We start from the raw sequence: 20,432 nt of genomic DNA on the forward strand, positions 1-20,432 counted from the left end.
AGAAAGAATTACACTAATCACACCAACTACAAATAGTTATATTTTAGACTTGAACACACTCATACAGCCTTCTTTTATTTAGAGCATCAGCCTCATTGTATTTACAAGATAAGAAGGGGAAGAAAGGCGTTAAAAGTAAGGAGATCATTCACGGTCAACAGCCATTGTTGTGCTAAGCCTTTGAAAACTCCAGCGTTCTCCTTATGAATCTCAAGCAGGGCTTTACAAGTGCACAGCAGCAGTCCACCAAACAGGAGGCCTCAGTGGGGATTTCAAGACACTCTTGCCCACCCAAATTAAAGAATGCCTTACCCCTCCCTTACCATGCCCAGCAAAGACTTGCCAAACCACAGCCCTGGGGCAAAGTTTCTTTACTTTAGGAGCACATCCAGATGTATGTATTTCAGGGGTTTATCCTGGAACAATTTTACCTATGCCAGATAATATAGGGTTATTTAATTTATTAAGAAATGAAATTATTTACATACAGCTTCCTTTAACGTAAGTGTAAGTAACTGCACCAATCATGAGCTCCAAGGAGGGACATGAAATGCCAGTGGAATATAAAGGACTGCTTGTACTTTCAGTATTTTATTTCCTTGACTGTATATTTATGATTCTACCTGGATTGTCAAGCTTCTGAGCCATTTCCCCTTCTTTCCTATCTTCCATTTTCCCTATTTGGCATCACTACATAAAAATACAAATGAGCTTTGAAGGAAAGCAGACAAGCCCAGCCTGCCCAGAGGAGTCTTAGACTCCTGGAGCCCCTGGAGAGCTCACAATGAGATGCACCAAGAGAAGGTCCAGAGGTGTGATAATGTTCACTTTCCAGAATCAGGATGAACCACAGTCTTGCACTTATAATAAAAGAAAAATTGAAATTCAATGTTAACGAGAATGACCACTTGGAACAGGCCAGCTGCAGGCAGGGAAAACCACCAGCCACCCACCTGTCCCTCCGCCTCTCCCTCCCTCCCCCCCTCTAACTGAGCAGGGCAGTTCACACTCTGTACTCTCTCCCAGAACTGCCCCAGCCACGTGTGTGATGTGGATGGCCACTTGGAACACTCAGTTCTTCCAATGACCAAAGGCAAAGCAATGAGGACCCAAGAGGAAGCTGAAATCGTTACCCCAAAACCTAAACACTATTTATTCCATCAACGCTTTTCTTGAAAAACACAAGGCTTAGGACATGGGATGAGGTGCCATCCTCAGCACATACATGGGAAGTTAAAGGAGAGTTTCAAAGATGCACTCCAGTATTAGGTGGATTCATTTAACTTATATTTATCAGACACCTGCCATGGGCAAAGCATTCTATTGTACTTGTTGAGGGATAAGATGGATATTTTATCACTTTTTGATTCAAACTTCCCTGTCTGACCTGAGGATACTTCCAGGATGAAGAAGAAAGCCCTGCCTTTATGGTGCTGATCTTCTTGTTCTGGAATTGCTCATGTAGACCCCCTTGCTTGCTACTTCCCTTCCTGCCCCTTTTCGTTAACCTGGGAAATCATTCCCAGAGACCCCACCCCCTTCCAAAGGACCTGGGCACAGGGGGATCATCTGAGGCCCTCTATACTACATTTCTGCCGAACTCACAGGATTCCTGAAACCCCTCTGAAAATAAGGAGTCAAAAGTGAAGCACGTGTAAACCTCAGGACAAGCTCCCCACGAGAGGCAGTCACGCAGCAAATGAGCACCACCAGCCCCACTGCACCTCCCACCTCCTCGCCTACTCTGAACGCACCGTTGCACAGGGCTTAACCCACACCTGATACTAAATAAGAGAAAAGGGAAGAAAAGAATCAAAGGGGAGACCAACACAGAAGGCGACAGAGAGATTGAGACCAATAGCAAGGGAGGGGGTGAGGGACACAAGACAGGCAGAGAGCTGGAGGCCTATGTGGGGATGGGGGAGGGGAAGCAGGAGGAGCTGATGGATTGGGGACCAAGAGGTAGGAGAAGAACGGAGTGAGGGGCCAAGAAGGAGAGGAGAGGAGGGTGGAGGCGAGTTGGAGAAGTGGAAAGAAGAAGGGATGGGGAGGGAGATGTCCCAAGGAAGCGAGGGGAGAAGAGAAGCCAAGAGAGAATGAACGACATAAAAAAAGACACCGGAAAGCCTTCGGGTTCCTTCTGCCTCCCAGTGTGCCCCGCCTCTGCAGGGACCGTCAGCAGGCAGGCTCCCCACCCCAACACTTTGTGTGCACACAGCCCTTGCCAAGGCAGCTGCTTCCCAGCCACTAGCACCCCACTCCCCAATCACGGCTCTCTTCCAGAATCTTCACACGAGATGCAGATGTCAACTGGAGCTTTCAGGTCCTCCCTGGATGCAATGACAGAATTTTAGGAGCAGTCTTCACATCAGCTCTTACCAATCTGAGTGATGTTTCCTGCAGGAACACAGGGGCTTCTGGGCACAAAGGTAATAAGTGGCTCTGATTAGCCTTGCCTGGAAGGAAGCATGAGGGGAAGGTTAGCACCCCACAAGGGTGCTGAGGATGGTGGATGGGTGTGGTCTGGCAACCCCCAGGGCTGACTGGTCTGATCAGATGGTCTGTCTAAGCCCTAGAGCGAGTTGATAATGATGATGTGATTGTTCCCCAACCTTCTTCCCAGGAGGATCAGCCTGCCTGCATCTTGAGCCAATTGGGGGATAAAGGCAGAGATTCACTTATCACCTAACTGAGTCCTCCCCATTGTTCAAGGCTCAACTCAAAACTCATTTCTTTCAAGTAACTGCTTGGCACAAGTTTCATGGCACGTTTTTTTCTATGAATTTAGTGCAACCCATACTGTTGATAGCTCCCGATTTAATAACGATCATGGTCATATTTTTCTAAAAGCATATTACATGTTAGAATTACCTACCCAGCTGGACTGAATGCTTTCCAGGGCAGCAGTGCTTCAAGGAAAGAGCCTGTGGGCTCTGAATTCAAACAGACCTGGATCCCTCTGTCCTTATCCAGGTGAGGAGTACCTAACAAGTACCTAACAAGTCCTGAGGCTTGGTCTCCTCATCTGGAGGAAGGGAAAACAACAGGAGTTCCATGGGGCAAGGTCACTATTCTGTCAGGTAGCTCCTGCCCTGGATAGTGTCCTCCCACCCAGACTCCTGGGGGTCAGCGGTGGCTCAAAGCCAGCAGAGCAGAGTCAGGGAGAGCCTCACAGCCCCCAGTCCCTCAGTAGATTCCCTGACCTCATTTGTCGCCATGGGTAAGATTACTGGCGAACACACAGTGACAACATCCAGTCTGTCATCTCAGAAACTGAAGCTGCCTCCATCTCATTCATGCCCTAATTTTCTCTTCCTTGTCATCTCCTTTCCCTTCATCAATGGGCTGACATGAGAGGACACACTAATTCTCTAAGACTCCCTGTAGAAAACTACCATTTTCATGTCCCCAGTTTGGAAACCTTCTCATACACTGGAATTGAAATAAACTTACATCAGCACAACTCCCAAGCAAACTGTTTCATTATCAAAATTCTCACCAGCCCTATTTATTTAATTTTAAATAACAGGAGTATCTTTTTTGCACATACACATATTTTTAAAAGAGTGCCTTCTTACTCCTTGTAAAATCATAACAATAAGTATTCTTCTATAGGACAGTTGAATAGTTGCTTAGTCTTTGATTACACAGATACATCATAATTTGCCTAACCAAAATACACTGTCAAATATTTATTCTTGAGATATATATATATAGTTTTGGGGTTTTTTTTTTTTACTATTTTAAATGACTATCCTTACACACACATCTTCATGCACATCCATAATTATTTCCATAGCATAAAATCTGAGAGTGGCATTGACTGGCCAAAGGCATTTTTATGGTACTTATTGTTTTACATAATTCTAGGAAGGTTTTATCATTTAACATGACCACCGGGCCTCCCTGGTGGCGCAGTGGTTGAGAGTCCGCCTGCCGATGCAGGGGATACGGGTTCGTGCCCCGGTCTGGGAGGATCCCATATGCCGCGGAGCGGCTGGGCCCGTGAGCCATGGCCGCTGGGCCTGCGCGTCCGGAGCCTGTGCTCCGCAACGGGAGAGGCCACAGCAGTGAGAGGCCCGCATACCGCAAAAAGAAAAAAAAAAAAAAAAAAAACATGACCACCAGTGGGCGTGAATGTTTCCAATTCCCTCTGACCTTAGGAAATGGGTCCTCACACCCTCTTCTGATAGTGGTGGTGGTTAGTGGTAGTGATTTTACCTTACTTTTAATTTTTGAAGAAATTTTCTGGTGCTCACTGTTAGCATCTCATACATACCAAAGGAACCGAGGACTAAGCCCTTACTCAACCAGAGAGAGGACAAGAGAACATGCCTGTTGGGCCACCTGTGTATATCTCCTAAAAACAGGGTCCTCAGCCAGAGTTCAGTTCAACTCTGAATACAGCTGCAAACACAAATCTTCAATCACCGCAAACCAGGATCTAGCCCACTGTCTGGCCATGAGACCTGCCTTGCTGAGTGAATGAAGAGATATTTGTTTATTATATTTATAGCTTCCCAAAATAGAAGTAAAATAACTAAAAATAGGGCAGTTTCTGGAATTAGTAATGTTTATTACCAAAAAAAAAAAAAGAAAAAGAAAAAAACAATCATCTGCCGTGCCTTTTTTTCTAATGATTTGGTTTTTCCAAACCTGAGTTTTCCCTCACCAAATAAACAAAGGAAAGATATTTTACATTAACTGCATGAGGGAAAGAAAGAGCTTCCTGCATTATGCTAACATCTACTACAGAACACAAATCTAATGTAAGATGCATCAAACAAGGACAACATCTCTGGAGAACAGATCCAGACAGCATGTTGGTGCCATGTAACTTACAGCCTGTGCCAGCATTTCCACTATAAAAATCCTATCATCCCAAGCCACAGCAAGCTGAATAAGTAACTAATAATTAAGGTGTCCTTCTCTTATTCTAGGAAAATACTTTCAAAATTAAATTGTACACATAGACATGAGGGAGCTATGCCATCGGTGACATTAATCAGTTTGGAATTTACAAAGGACTCTCTACATCCCCAACCCATTTTTCTGACCTTTTCTGAATTTCAGTAATTTTCATTGTGTATTATTGTTGTTCCTGTTGTTGTTTTAGGGAAAAAACTCTCTCCTAGGAGTCTTAGACTCATACACATCAGCGTTAAAAAGATGCTGGAAATCATCTAGTTCATACCCTCTAATTTTAAAAATAAAGACACTGTACCGCAGAGACGTTATAAATGGCACAACCCGAGACTACATAAATAATGACTTAATTCCATCTCCTCTGACATCCTATTATAGCTTTGTTTTTGTATTATTTATATACAACTGCCTTTTATTAGAAGAATATGAAAGCATGAACTATACCAGGCATTTGTCCTTAGGAAGCAGACCCTTATAGTGTCAATTTATGTTGGGCGGAATTTTATAGAAACACAAAGCTAGCTTTCTCATAAATGTAGATGTCATTTAGATATTAGGAGACAACACAACTGAATCTTGGAGCTGAATGGATTTTAAGTATTTTCCAGTACAACTACTTTCACATATGAGGCAACTGAAGACCACAGAGGTTGTGACGTATAAGGCCACTCAATTAGAGGAGCAGGGCCAGTATTTCGTAACTCCTGGTTCAAGGGTCTTTCTACCTCATCAAGCTGGATTTTCTATATCATAGTCAGGTGCCACATCTGATATTTTTAACTTATAAAAATCTTGGATGTTATAAAATATCAATTCATGACTCACTCAATGTCTAAGGCTGTGCACGATGGCCCTCCTATTTTTGCAGTCACCTTCCATAGTTTAAGGGTAACCTTTTCTCTCAAAGTCCAGGAGGTCCACTGATTTGAAAAGGCAAGACAAAAATACAACAGCCCTGGCCCCTTACGGTAGAAGATGAATTAAGTCCTGAACAGCCAAATAATGCTGAGGACACAGGCATCCCTGTCACTAATGATCAGGTGACACTTGCTCTTATTTGCTCCTTCCTTCTGCCCCTGGCCGCTTGTCAGAATCTTTCTGGCCAGGCTGCACTGACTGCGGACTGTTGCCCCCAGCTCATCCATCTGAGGGTTGACATCCTCAAGCCAAAGCCTCCTGGAGTCCCATCCCTTGGTGATACAGTGTCAGCATCCTCCCCTGCTACTATCTGTGAGACTTCAATTAAGCCACATCCCTCTTTGAGCCTCAATTTGCTCATGGATAAAATGGCAGCATTTGCTCCAGCCCTACAGTTATATGGTCTATGATTTAAGGGATAGTTATTTTCATAAAGGGGAAGGAGGGGGAGAACTTAAGTGGCCTCCTGATATACGGCATTTGAGTCCTGATCCTTCTTTCTCTGTCTCTTGCCAGCCAAGCCAGGCAGCCTATGGGGGTGGAGTCACATTTTCAAGTGAGTGGGAGAACATTTGAGTGGAAAGCAATGCATGATCCCCCAAAACAACTGGAAGGGCCAGGGAGCGATGGGCAAAAGATAGAAAAAGCAGAGATTCTCAGGAACAAAGAAGGAATGACTCCCAGCCTCATAGAGACAAAACACTCTTAAGGCACAGGCTCAATCCTGGATCTTATGCTGCCAGGCCAAACGTTAGGAAGTCGCATACACGCTGGATGAAATGCTATTATTACTTTGCTGCTTCATTACACCGATTTGGGGCAGCTCTGTAACAAAGGTTTGCTGCAGCCCACCCAAAGGATGGAGCACACGGTGACCTACAGAAGTCCCTCTGCGTGTCCCCCTGGAAGATTTGTCCAAATGATGGCCTCAGCCTGCACAGCACTGAGGCATATACATAACTCTGAAACTACCGCCTGGAGCTGAATTCATAAACCTTACTTCCGAGCTGTTACCAAGCTCAGCCAGCCATTTGTCTACCTCCCCATTATTCAGAGCCCTCTATGGGGCACCCTTCACATTTGTGGTCACATCAATCTGTACATTTATTATGACACTTTTCTGGCAGGTGACAGGAGAGGTTTTGAAGAAAGAGCAGCAAAAGGACCACGTGGACTAGTGGTAGCACTGCCTATTCCAAACCCATATTATGGGAATACAGAAGAACACTGAACTTAAGCTTATGTTACCTATGCTCATATGGAATAAAATAGATGTGGTAATGTCACCATAGCTCTAGTCAGGGTCCCTAGATCTTGCACTACTGTCATCAAGATGACAACCTTGGGGCTTCCCTGGTGGCGCAGTGGTTAAGAATCCGCCTGCCAATGCAGGGGACGTGGGTTCGAGCCCTGGTTCGGGAAGATCCCACATGCCGCGGAGCAACTAAGCCCATGCGCCGCAACTACTGAGCCTGCGCTCTAGAGCCCGCGAGCCACAACTACTGAACCCGTGTGCCACAGCTACTGAAGCCCGTGTGCCTAGAGCCCATGTTCCACAACAAGAGAAGCCACCGCAATGAGAAGCCTGCGCACCACAGCAAAGAGTAGCCCCTGCTTGCTGCAACTAGAAAAAGCCTGCGCACAGCAACGAAGACCCAACATAGCCAAAAACAAATAAATTAAATAAGTTAATTAAAAAAAAAAAGATGACAACCTTGATTTTAAATTTTTATTTATTTATTTATTTTTGGCCACGGGATCTTAGTTCCCTGACCAGGGATTGAACCTGGGCCCCAGCAGTGAAAGCGCCAAGTCCTAATCACTGGACTGCCAGGGAATTCCCAAGATGACAACTTTAAAAAAGTAAAACTGCCAATAAAATGTGAGACCCCAAAGGAACAAAAGTCCATGGTCCAGCAGTGGTCACCTACAGAAATTCTACTTTTTGTCTGGAAAATCTCTAGAATGCAATAACCTCCCTCCTAGGCCCACTGGGGGCTTGCAGAGAGCTCTGGAAAGCCTCATAGTTGGCAATAACCTTAGCAAAAAGGGGGAGACTCAATCTGGAATCCAAAACACTGCTAAACGCAGAGTTCATACATATGACACAAATCTGGAGCATTTCAGAAGATACGATGAAGAACTAGATCACCAGTGAGGATAAGACATGAGTTCCCACCTGTGCTGCTTCTAAATAGGTCACACTGAGTGACTCCTTATAGTGACAAAATGTCAATGATTTCTCCTCAGTCTCAGAACTGGACTATGTTTTTAGTGTTCTCTTTTTTAGTGAGCAACTCTATGGGTTACAAAATCTGTAGCCACCACCACAATCAAGATATAAAACAGTTTCATCACCCCCAAAATTCCCTTGTGCCCCTTTATAGTCAACCTCTAATCCTAGCCCCTAATAACTACTGATTTTTTTTATAAAACCAGACTGTATTATAATATAAATTTCAGCACTGTTTTAGACTTCCCCTTAAATATTTACCATATTTCATTGATTTTAAGACATAACCTCCCCACATACCCCCCTAGATTAGAATATTCTGAAATTATTATGTGTCTTACAAACAATGGCATTTTACCATTATAATTGAGAATAATTTTTCTTTTTAGAGGTACATAAAATAATGATGTGTCATAATCTATGGTGCCTTGAAAAAAATCAGTGAAGTATAATATTAAGTTTTTCATTTCATAACATTCATTGGATACTTACTATGTGCTAAACATCCTATTAGGCACTAAAAATACAACAACAAACAAACGTGGACCATAAGGAACTATCACTCGAGAGGAGATAGAAAAACAATTATAATATAATGTGATAAGGTCTGTAACAGAGGGCTATCCACTCAGTAGGACTGAATAAAATTATCTCTTCATTGGCCAACCTTCTTCTTTCAGACAAAACTCCCCCGCAGTTCATACTGTTCCTCATTCACAGGAAATGAGGAGGGAGGAAGTACCATTCAGCCCCACTCTGCTCATTCCTAGAATGAGTTTTGGCCACACCATCTGACACATCTCCTAGGAACAATCCAGTGATTTTGTCCACAATTCGCTGCTGTGGTAGAGAAGGCTCATCTTAGTGTGCAACAGCTGCAAGGCTTTTATGACCATGTCAAAAGACCAAAATAACCACTCAATCTGTGGGAGGCGGATGCCCCAAAGCTTTCACAGACATGCTTCAAGGTCCCCAAATTCTTCCCTGGACAAATTTTAAAGCAGAAGGAAGAGAGGAAAAGTTAGTGTCCTTACCTGGTTCTTGAAAGTGTTCTTCATTTGATAGAGTTCTAGACAAGATAAGTATTAATGCTTCTTTAAATTGGTCAAAATGCACCTAAAAATAAACAATTCAAAAGAAATTCAAAATAGTTTCCACAGCCTTAAGGAAGCAAATCCATCTACAAGGTTCCAGAACCATTTGTTAGCATCTGACAGCCTTAAAGTGAGTCATATAACCTGTTTTTGTTCCCTTTTTTCTTCATTTCTCTAAAGCACTAAAGGGAAAATAGGCCGATCATTTTACACGCCAGTGTCACCAACACTAATATCAATATTTATTCAACCCTGAGGGGGAAAACTACACAGCAAAGCCCTCTTTATAAACTCAGAAAAAGATAGGTTTTGAATTCTTAGCTCCTTTAATTTTTCTAAACAAGACCGGAAGAGAAAGATGTTAGGTTAGTTACTAGAAAAAACCTTCCAAGTAAATGATCTTCTGTAACAATGTCCCAAAGATGCTTTCATCTCTTAAAATATTGTAGAAGAGGGTAAACTACCTTTCGAAGATGACTTGAAATACAGTCTTGATTGAGGCAGGAATATGTTATATATTTATCTCCCAAGGCCCCTGTAATTCTATAAGCAAATAGAAATCAATAGCAAACACAAAGAATAAAAGAACCTTGGGAAGCATTCTCCCGAATTCTTAAAAATACAACTACCTTGACTGAAGTAGGAAAGAACCTGAGTTTCACTTAAGTGAAGACTCAGAATTGGGATATTAGTTTGGTTAAAGGGATAAAATAGTTTTCTTTATGGTCAAGTACATTCTTCTATAACTTAAATTTACATGATCTCACCATGCGGGAGAAGGGAGAGACGGTATTTCTTCTCATCATAATTATAGTTTAATAACGTGGTGCCTATTTATACAGAACCCTGTATGTAAATACAAAGTTGGTAAATTTATAACTTGTGCTGCTATGGGTCTCTTCAGACATCATTACAAAACGTTGCCTAGGAGATTAAATATAGTGACAGATAAAAACCACTTCTGAATTAAATGTGGAAAAGCAGCAAACCTTGTTAGTTATCTAAACAACGAAGGAAACCAATCATATGTCTTATTCATGCAAATCAGTACAAAGGAGAGGAATCCACTGAGATTCATATGTCATAAAATAGCATATGCTTGCAATTTACCACTCTCTCCCAAAGAATATGTGATTTCTCTACCACATTCATTTTGATTACTTGAAATTGCTTTCTAAAATCATATTCCTTTAGATCACACAGACTAAAAATCAGCATATTTGTGCAGCTAGAGCAGAAGTCTGTTCAGGAAGGGAGGGCATCTGCTAAAGAGCCAGGGTGGTACAATCAATGAAGGACTAAAAGATTACAGAATTATAAACTGTGCTAATTAGGTTTCATAGCTGACGAATTACAGAAAAGCCTGGGGGAGGAAGGAGAACTAGGTTCTGCCAGAGTCAGAGATGGGCTTCAGGCACCGTGGCATCCAGCTTCAGTTACTGGGGGCAAGGCCATCTTCCCAACCAGCCAGCCCACAAAGAGCACATACCCAAGCCTCTCCCACTCAGGGGCATCTCCCACCCTGGCATCTACTATTTCCCACCAGAATCATGCTTTCCTCTTAGGGTGGGCAGGAGAAGGGGGAGGAGTGAAAGCTCTAAGCTGGGGCAGCTGGGTCTAGGTCCTGACTCTGGCTCAGCCACTGTAAGTTGGCTCAATTACCAAACCTCTCCAAGTTTTAGTTTGTTCCACTTGAAAAATGGGATATCTAACAACTCATCGTTATGATTCATTCAACAGATATTTATTGGGCCACTGCTATGGGCCAGGCCCTATCCTAGGCCCCGGTGATAGAGCCACCATGGAGCGCATAGTCTCAGGAACGGTCACAGGGAATCAGGCAGGTACTGCTAAGGGCACTGCATGTATTTTATGTTATTTATACTCCCTCATAGTGGCTTTAGGGAGGTAAAATGAGAGTTATGTAAAGTGTCTAGAACTTCCTGGGACTTGCTAGGTAGTCAGCAAGTGGTAGTTAACACTACCAATAGGACAAGTAATGGGGGTGACTGTTCTCACCACTTTCACAGAGAAACAGGGCCATATTTCAAGCAAAGCAACTGGCCATGAGAGTGACCCAAGCAGCCAAGTGGTAGGGTGGGGGTGACAGCAGGAGGCCCAGGAACCTGCCTCCCCCCAGGACCTGTGCAGCTGGCCAGCATCAGAGAAATGGATCCGGTCTGCTGTGTTTAGGGACCCCAACTCCGAGATTCTCCTCTCCCATAGGGTATCAGTGGACATGACCCGAATGAGACCAGAGTCCCTCACTGCCACAGTTAATGAGTTGAACAGAAGGAGGCTCCTATTTCAAAAGGGATGTGGTTGCCTTGAGACTTTCACATCCTTTATATCTGACTCTGTGGGTCTCTGCTGGGTCTCCTCAACATGTCAGTTTTGATAGAGGTCATTGGAAAGAGCCCCTCGGAATTTAGTCCTAACATAGTTCAATTCGGTGAGGATTAGCCATGCAGGTAACTCAGGGGTTTCTGTATCTCAAGTTTACTTCCCCCAACCTCCAAACATGACAAAGACGTCAATAACCTGGAAGTTAATTCTAACCAACTTCTAAGACTTTATTATACCAGATTCAAGGGACACTTAGGCCTCATACAAACACACCCACTTCTGAGACAGTATGTACCTCACTGACATAGAGGTTGCTTCTCTCTCAGCCTCAGTCCTCTAGAGCATGGCAGACAATCGGGAAGCAAACAAGTGGTGTCCAAAGCTGAGGAAGGTGTCATAAAGCCCACTCGCTCTTCTTGTAGAATATGCCCTGCAACCGACTCAGAAGCTATTTCTTCTCGCTCTACATGATTTATTATCAGCTTCATTTTCCTGCTTCCCAACCCCCTACAGATTAGATACAGCAACTAAAAGACAGGGACACTTCAAGGTAAGTACAAGAAGTAGCTACTGACATACTGGGATTGAGAGAAGACATTAACTATCCCCCCTCGAACAAAAGTAAAGTATAGTTTTTTAGACTTAAAAAAAGTTAAAAATTTTTAAAAGACATACACACTCAAAACCTAATAGGCTGGGGGCATTTAGTATTGAGGCAAGAATCTACGTGCTGCTAAATAAATCCTGAGGGTATTGTTCTTATAATACGGAAGAATAACTGACAGACCAAGAAGATTTTAAATGATCAAGAATAACCTCATGATGTTTATTATACTATTTGGTAGCATAAAACTTTAATAAAATTTTCTCAATCCCCAATGGTTAACCCCTTTTTTATTTTTTTTAAAGTTTGCCACTAAATGGGGTAAGAGATCCAGTTATTAGAAAATTATATTAATGCGAGTTCTGGGAGCATGATTGTAGGCTCATTCTTTCCTAGACATTTGGCCAGTTGAATCTCACAACATCCATGAGAGACGGTCAAGGCAGGCATCCCTCCTTTGAACTGAGGGGAGAGAGGCTCAGAGAAAGCATGTGCCTTGCCCAAGGCCACCTGTCTTGAAGTGATAGTTACCAGGAGAACTGAGGCCTTCTGAATGGACTCATCAAAGTCCAGCCACCCTGCCTGCCCCAGGCCCTCTTCACTCCTGGTCTGACCTCTCAGGGAAATCCCTCTGTTGCTCCAGGTCAAATCCTCAACTTTACACAATGTCACCAGGTACAAAGTAGGACACTGGGGACTCAGAGGGCACAAGAGCAAGAGAATATATATAAGATTCTAGAGTGTGGGAGGGTGGAATGGGGAAGAAGAGAAGAAAGTAGATTAGTAACTATAATACAAGGCAGAATCTGGCAAATACTTTGAGAGAGACAAAAAAAGCTGGTAGGGGCCTCTGATAAACGAGCATGTCCTAGTAGGCCAGCAGGGAGGAAAAGAGGGACAGTTTCGTGACATTCGACTTCTCCAAGATATTCACAGGCAGAGCTTAGAGGTTTCCAAAATGGACTTAGGATGTATTAAATCAGCCACATTTTAGAAGGAAAAAAGTCTATAAAAAACTGAACATGATTATTAACTCAGGGGTTCTTCATAATCCAGCAATGTCTATCTGGGTGACACCCTTCTTCTCCCACAAAAAGAATCTAAAAATCCAAAACAAAAAACCTGGCAAGCTGATCAAAAAACAATTGGAGCAGCTTGACGTCTTAAACTGACCTTTATTTTCCTTCTTGGGAGGGCAGAGACACCGGACCCTCTGCTTTCAATAGCAGTAAATTCCACATCTTTCAAGAGAGTTCTCTAATAGAGGCAGGTGACCACTATTTTCCATCAATGCTCATGAATACAGATGGGGAAGAAAAGCCCCTCAGGGCACAACCCAGAACCAAAACGTGAATAAACGCCCTCTACTGTGAAGAAATGAACATCAGTGGGCTCACTCAGTTCAGTCCCTGTCATTTTTAAGTACCATTTTTTCTCCTCCAAGGGAGCTTTACTATTGTATTCTGTTAAAATTTAGAAATCTTCAGAAATATACAATGCGATTAAATCTCACATGGTAACCAGCTTTCGAGAGCCACGCATACCTTGGTTGGTAGCCCCTCATTTGAATAATAATTGCCGCCATTCATTTTACAAGCATTCCTATACCTTGTATGCCTCAAAGGGCAGTTTGCAGCAATGGGAAAATTACATGACTGACTAAAAACACACATGACATTTAAACTAAATTAACAGGAAGACTAGTTAAGTCTGATATTTTTTGTCATGTGTCACCACTGCTTAATAGAAATTTACCTCATCACTTTTCCTCTCCAAATTTCATAGGAATGCTTTTTGAAAACATAATTTGCCTTTCTGAAAAAATAATTTAAGCGCAGCGTAAGAAACAAATTCTATTTCAAACCACACACAAAAGACCCTGTAACAGGAAGTAGAATGAGGAACTTAACGTTGCATAAAATCATCTCGTGCAATCATGGAGATCAGATGCATACGGTTTCCCCATGTGTGCAGGCAGCACTTCAAACAGACCTGAGATGAGAGGGCTCAAGGCAGCGTTCAACAAAGTACGCTTATTAGACCAGACAAAGGCCCACGTAACTCTCAACACACTTAGGAGGTTTGCAGCTATTAATACACAGGGAAATCAAAGAAAGGACATTCAGAACATTAAGTGTTAGCTAAAATGGGTATAGAAATATGGACTCACCAGAAGGTCAGTGTAGAAGAAAATAACATTGACAGCATTATGCAAAGAGAAATGACACAGAAGAACAAAGAGACATGGTTTCATAATGAAAGATACAGTTCCAAATGTTTTCTCCTAAATACAGCATTTGGGTTATTGCAGCTTAGTAGTCATTTACTGCAGACAATGTGGAGAGAGGCAAAGGCCATTTTAAGAGGTGGGTTTGTAAAACCTAAAGCGACTGTGTGCAGTTGTACTCCAAGATGGATCCAAGGAGCCCTGCCTACAGATAGAAACAGATGCAAACCACCGCCACACAAGAGACTTGCTAGCAAATCCATTCCCTACTCTAACGAGCTTTCTCAGAAAATCATTCCTGGGAAGTCACCATTTATCGAAAACCCACTCTCAGTGTGTAAGAGATGGAGGGGGGCAGTGTACAGGGAGACACAGGACACAATAGTTAACTGTGTTCCTGGCTCCTAGATGGGCCTTTGATACACATGCTCTAAGTCAACCTCATCCCAATCTTATAGGGAGGGTATTATTTTTCCCATTATAGAGATGAAGAAACTGAGGCTCAGAGTATTTAAGATAATGTAGATACATGGCTAAAAAGTGGCAGGAGTCAGTACTTGAATCCAGGTCTGATTCAAAGACTGTTCCCATAGCATATGGCATCCATGTGGTGGGGGAGGGAGTTTGAGGATGGGGGTGGGTTGCAAGGCATGGAGAATGAGATCCATATTTGCATATGTGGAGTCTGAGGAGGCTGGGACTGGGAAATCTGGGTTCCCATCCTGATGGTGCTTCAAATGAGTTGCCTGACCCCAGACAAGTCACCATCTTTTTCCAAGTTCTGGGTTCTAGGTTTCTCTGTCATACAGATGAACACTGAAGTCTAAAATCTGTGCTGGACACTGAAGAACTTTAAGTCCCCTCCATCCAAACAAGAAGCTACTCATAAAAGTATAAAATGGAATACTGCAGAAATCTAATGAGCATTCCTGATCATACTTTCTCTGGTGAGAGTGACAGTCATTACTGAAATAAAGTAGGTAGAGAAGAACAGCCATTTAGCACTTGCTCATACCTCTTGTTGAGAGTAGAAGGCCTTCCCAACAGGCTGCTGGAAGGCCAGCTCTCCCCCTTTGCCCTTGCTTTATGTCAAACTAAATACCTTGCGAGGTTCACAGTATACAACACCAAAGTCAATTTTGCAGTGAGGTTGACAAGAAAGTGTTAATAAAGAAAAGAAGCAAGGGCCTCCCTGGTGGTGCAGTGGTTGAGAGTCCGCCTGCCGATGCAGGGGATACGGGTTCGTGCCCCGGTCTGGGAGGATCCCATATGCCGCGGAGCGGCTGGGCCCGTGAGCCATGGCCGCTGAGCCTGCGCATCCGGAGCCTGTGCTCCGCAACGGGAAAAGCCACAACAGTGAGAGGCCCGCGTACGGAAAAAAAAAAAAAAAAAAAAAAAAAGAAAAGAAGCAAGTCTTGCAGCCTCTTAATCAGAAGGTCTTTTTGTTTATAAATGTGAACTATAGACCCTTAGGAGTTCAAATCAACCCCACAGAGTCACAAGACCAAAATGGATTAGAAAATATCCCTCACTGTTTCAGGTTAAACAGTAAGATAGATGGCAAAGGTTCAGACATTTAAGAGATGTAATGAGAAATGTTCCCACCTTTCCCTCCAACTCATTCAAAAAGCCCAGATCAGTAATATGAAACAGGAGCATGAACATGGGGTGGTTATAAATAAGCACTGTTTGATGATCAAGGGTAATTTTGCACATAGAGAACAAGCACAAATAATCACCACCAGAAAGTACTGTTCTACTTCTGATTCACTTTTCAAACAGTTAAGATGTATATAAGTGAAAGAAGTCTTAAAAAGCTGAATGATGTGGAAACAAACCAGCAAATCACCATATACAATTAATCATGATGTTTATAAAAGAACACAAGCACTTGAAAATGAAAACTGCAAAAGCCGAGTGGAATTATATATTTGTTCAGTTATCAAATTTTAATACAAAAAATTCCAAAGTGCCTTTGATGACCAAAGTCCACACACCTATGGGACTCTTTGGAAGCCAATGGTAAGTTCTGCTACCACAAGGCTTGTTTTGATTCTAAAGAGTGTCAAGAACATGAAGTATGTCAGCATCTAGATTCATATTAAAGAGTAGAGCAGGGAAGCTCAGGGGATGGGGGGGCAGCTTTGTCTCAAAGTTAGTATATTCAATAAGGAAAGGAAAATGTATTTCTAAAGCTGGACCTAACTAAAGGCTTCAGCAAAACCAAGGTAAATTATCATCTTTAGGTTCTGATTTCTAATAAAGGAAATAGAGAGGCATGTGGAAACACTTCCTTTAAAAGGCACAATAAACAGGAAGCAACTACAATTGGAATCAATTGCTTGGATGGAAACTTCGTTCAGTAAGTGAGCTAACATGGTTCCCTTTCTTAAATGTTTGTAGTATTTACTCCCAGTACTATTCACCTGCCAGGAATGTTACCTGACCAGACTATAAGTTCCTCAGTGTTTCAAGGAATCCCTTGTCTTGGGGGTCTGACCCACCTGACAGGTGCTTAACTGATGACAAAGATATGAATGGAGCTCTTTTGATAACCTAGTAGGAAACACCTACCAGCAATGTCCCCTTTCCTTTAAATCAGTGATCCACAATCTTTGGGCATTTCAAACATTTATAGGGTAACCACCATGCTCAGGGGAATATGGTTTCAAGTTATAAAGCAAGATCAGACAGATTAATTTGAGGGTAAATGGCCCATTAGTAAAATGCATGAAAATGGCAAGTCGATTTAAGTTACTTTCCTTGACAACCGTCATAAGAAACATTAGACTTAAAAAAAAAACAAAAAGGACAAGAAGTTATGAAAGATGGATCTTAAGATAAAAAATAAACAGATTATATTCATATTCTTAGTTGAGGGAGAAAATGCTTTTCACCTTATTTCTTTTTCAACAAAAAAGATTAATTCAGCTTAATACCAAAGGAAGTAAAACTTAGATGTTTTCTTTTATTTAAAAATCATACTTGTTATGATATACAAGACAAAATTAAAACCACAAGCATCCAGGAGGTTGATGGGTACTAATGCGTTCCAAAAGCCAATTTAATGGAAAACTTTAGTTTACAATAAACATAAGTTGCACTCATACCATAAGACCATTAAAATGCTGACATCCCGGATATACACAATACATATTTTTTGAATTAACAAATAGATGAATATATTTAGGTTTGTCATGCTGTTATTTCTTTCTCCTTTTTTATTAAACCGAACTGCTAACTCTTACGTATTTTTCTATAAATACCATCTAAAGAGAAGAAAGACGGCTGGTATTAGAAACAGCTTACAATTTTATAATTTTACAACTTATGATTCCTATTCCATATATCAAGATGGTAGAACTTAGAATTCTCCAGTGAAGTCTAAGGAATTTTATTTTCTTTAGAATTTAAAATTGTAGACCATATAGAGTATCTTAACAGCATATGGCCCAGTTTATGTGATCATCTGAGGAGAATAATTCAGTTTCATAGAAAATGCAAATCGAACAGTAGTGCATTAATTCATGCCAACTCTGCTCTCAAGACAACCACCAGGGACCTCCCCCATGAAATCTATATGCATACATCTATTTAACTTTTATCACTGGCTCACTAAGTAAATATCAGGCTACAGACCACTTAGGTATTCATTATTTGCAGGCGAAGAGCAAACGTAAAGGCGGGCTGGTAGTGTCAAGTCATTAACGAATCAATCGATAACTGGTCCCCTGTTTTAGTTTGCCAAACGAGGGCAAAGATGTGTAGCATCTGGAGAGCAAGCTGTCAATCTGCTGCCGGGGAGCAATCTGTTTACAGCAGAGGGTTCCATATTTACACTGGCTCTCAAGGAAACCTGAAGTTGTATTATGTCTTCTCCGGTTTTAATAGGTGTGAAAACAGATCCCCACTTTGATACTAGTCCTCAGATACCCAAAGGACTGAGATCCGCAAGGACGACAGTGAGAAACGCTACTCTGTCGGCTCCCTGAAGTCTCTGAGATCGAGGCAGGGCTAGAAAACACTTGAGTGCCTTACATGATGAGGAGCAAGTAGTTTAAGTCTCAACGCTCCCATTTCTATTGCTTTCAAAGCAAGATTTTTAGCATTTTTTTAGGGATCACATGTATCCACAAGCAGCTAATCCCCCCACAGTTACCAAAAATGGTTCTAATTTTACAAAAACTCACACTTTCTTTAAGTGTGAGCCCTGTTAAATGCCACCTCCACGGTGCCAGGCCCCCAAGAACATCATCCCCTGTACATTAACTTCAGGATGATCGCCACTCCCATCCAGCTCACGTCACAGAGAGCCAATACACTGCACTGTATCTGAGGTCACCTGCCCAAAGCTTCAGCTAAGAGACAGTGAAAATGAAACGAAGAAAAGGAAGTTTGGTCACTGGAATAAAGTTGAGTTTCACAGCTGCTTCCTCAATTTATACCACGTGATAAAAACGAACGTCTACAAAGTGTCAGCAATGGCAGCAACAGAGCTCAAAAAGTACTGCCCATTTTTCCTTCTCATCATGCAAAAAACCAGCAGCAAGATTCAACTCAAAGCCATACAAGTGATGCTCTCAATTTTAATGATGAGAACTGAAGACACTGTCAGGTCAAGACATCCTTCCCACTAACAGCAAGAGGGAAAAAAGGACCCCTTCTCACCTCTTACTCACCTGTGACTTGATCTACGGGGAGAACATGACTATTTGTTTTCGTATGTAAAAGCTAATATCAGCACACACGCACACCCCTGTTGGAAGCAAGTCGTGCTGGGTTTTAAGTGAAACTGCACTTACCCTCCTGTCTTATTTCCTGGGTGAAAGGTTTAATTAATACTTTACCCTAGGCACAATCCTCACGAGAAATAGCTTTATGGGGAGTAAAAGTCGTAACAGCAAGCTGCTCTTCCTGGCAATGGTAGTTTTCTTACTGCACTTTCCTTCACTTCCATGGAAATCTCAGCCCCCTCTCGTGATGAGTGTGGAGTCCATGAAATGATCCACAAAGAACAAGGAAAGCACTGGAGAACATCCTCTTGTTACCTTTTTCTCTTTTCCTCTAAGAGGCTCAGAGTACACCTTCCTTCCAGGCCCTCATCGCCGGAGCAAACTGCACTGCTAAGTCACACCCAGTACTTGTTTTTCTTTTTCTTTTTTCTGTTTATCAGGTTAACAGCTAAGAGCACACACGTCCAGGATGTTGGAAACAAGTCGCAACACCTGCGATTTGCTCCACCCCCAGCGCCCGGGCAGAAACCGCACCCACTTCCCACCCCACCCCACCCCGCCTCTTCCCAGGCCTTACCCTGCCCAGGAGGTTGTCCTGAAGCAGCGTCTCTTGCAGCACCGGGGCCACCTCTTCCAAGCTCAACATGTGGCAAAGGTCGGTGAGTTCCTCCAGCCCCAGGGACCCGGTGCCCGTCGTGTCAAAACTGTCAAACAGCTCCTTGAGTCGGGCCTCATGCTGGTCCTGCTCCGCCTCATCCATCCCATCGCCCACAGCGCTCACCTGTGCGGGACAGAGAGGGGGATGGGTGGTGGCAGCGCTGGAGTCCTGCCACCGCCCCTCCACTAGCCGCCCCTACCCCTGCCAGCCCCTTGGGAAGAACACTCTGCTTGTCCCGGTCCCCTCATGCTGGTCCATCGGGACCTTGTGAGGGTCAGCAGGGGAGGTAACACTGTACACCTCCCAGCGAGACCACAGGTCCCTCCAGAACCTGGTCCAGGCCAGGGGAGCTCCCACACGCACTCACACCAGGTGCACATCCACAGGGTCGGGTCCTGGTGGGGTAATGTTACCAGAACGAGGGAGTCCCATGGGCAGAAAGGTGCCCTACTCTCCTGGCCGGCGCTCAGGCAGGCAGCCAGTCTGTCAAACTCAAGACTGAAAGCCGTCTTAAGAGACCTCTCAGGACTCAGAGAAGGTGAAAAGCCACTTCTGACATCCAGTCTTTCCAAATGAAGTGACTGTTAGCCACAACAGACTGCAGGGCCAGAGCTTCCACGCAACTCAGCGGGCTCCAGAGGACCTGCCAGATGTTGCAACTTGCCAAGCCGTTTCCTTTCTCTTCCTTCAGCC

General features: G+C 43.1%; 1 protein-coding gene across 14 annotated transcripts in view; it reads right to left on the minus strand.

The window, feature by feature from the left end:
* The window catches only part of NIN (ninein), a 108,213-nt gene that overhangs the window by 79,039 nt on the left and 8,742 nt on the right, over positions 1–20,432 (minus strand). For all 14 annotated transcript variants that reach the window (XR_014293747.1, XM_082617626.1, XM_082617633.1 and 11 more), the window contains exons 3-4: positions 19,659–19,862; positions 9,112–9,193 (exon numbers count right to left, since the gene is read on the minus strand). Coding sequence is in view for 13 of the 14 variants with exons in the window: in XM_082617626.1 (XP_082473752.1) it covers positions 9,112–9,193; positions 19,659–19,841 (265 nt within the window). In the remaining variant the exon portion in view is untranslated. The remainder of the gene's footprint in view (positions 1–9,111; positions 9,194–19,658; positions 19,863–20,432) is intronic.

This window comes from Mesoplodon mirus, assembly GCF_964341445.2.
Source record: "Mesoplodon mirus genome assembly, chromosome: 4".
Taxonomy (NCBI): domain Eukaryota; kingdom Metazoa; phylum Chordata; class Mammalia; order Artiodactyla; family Ziphiidae; genus Mesoplodon; species Mesoplodon mirus.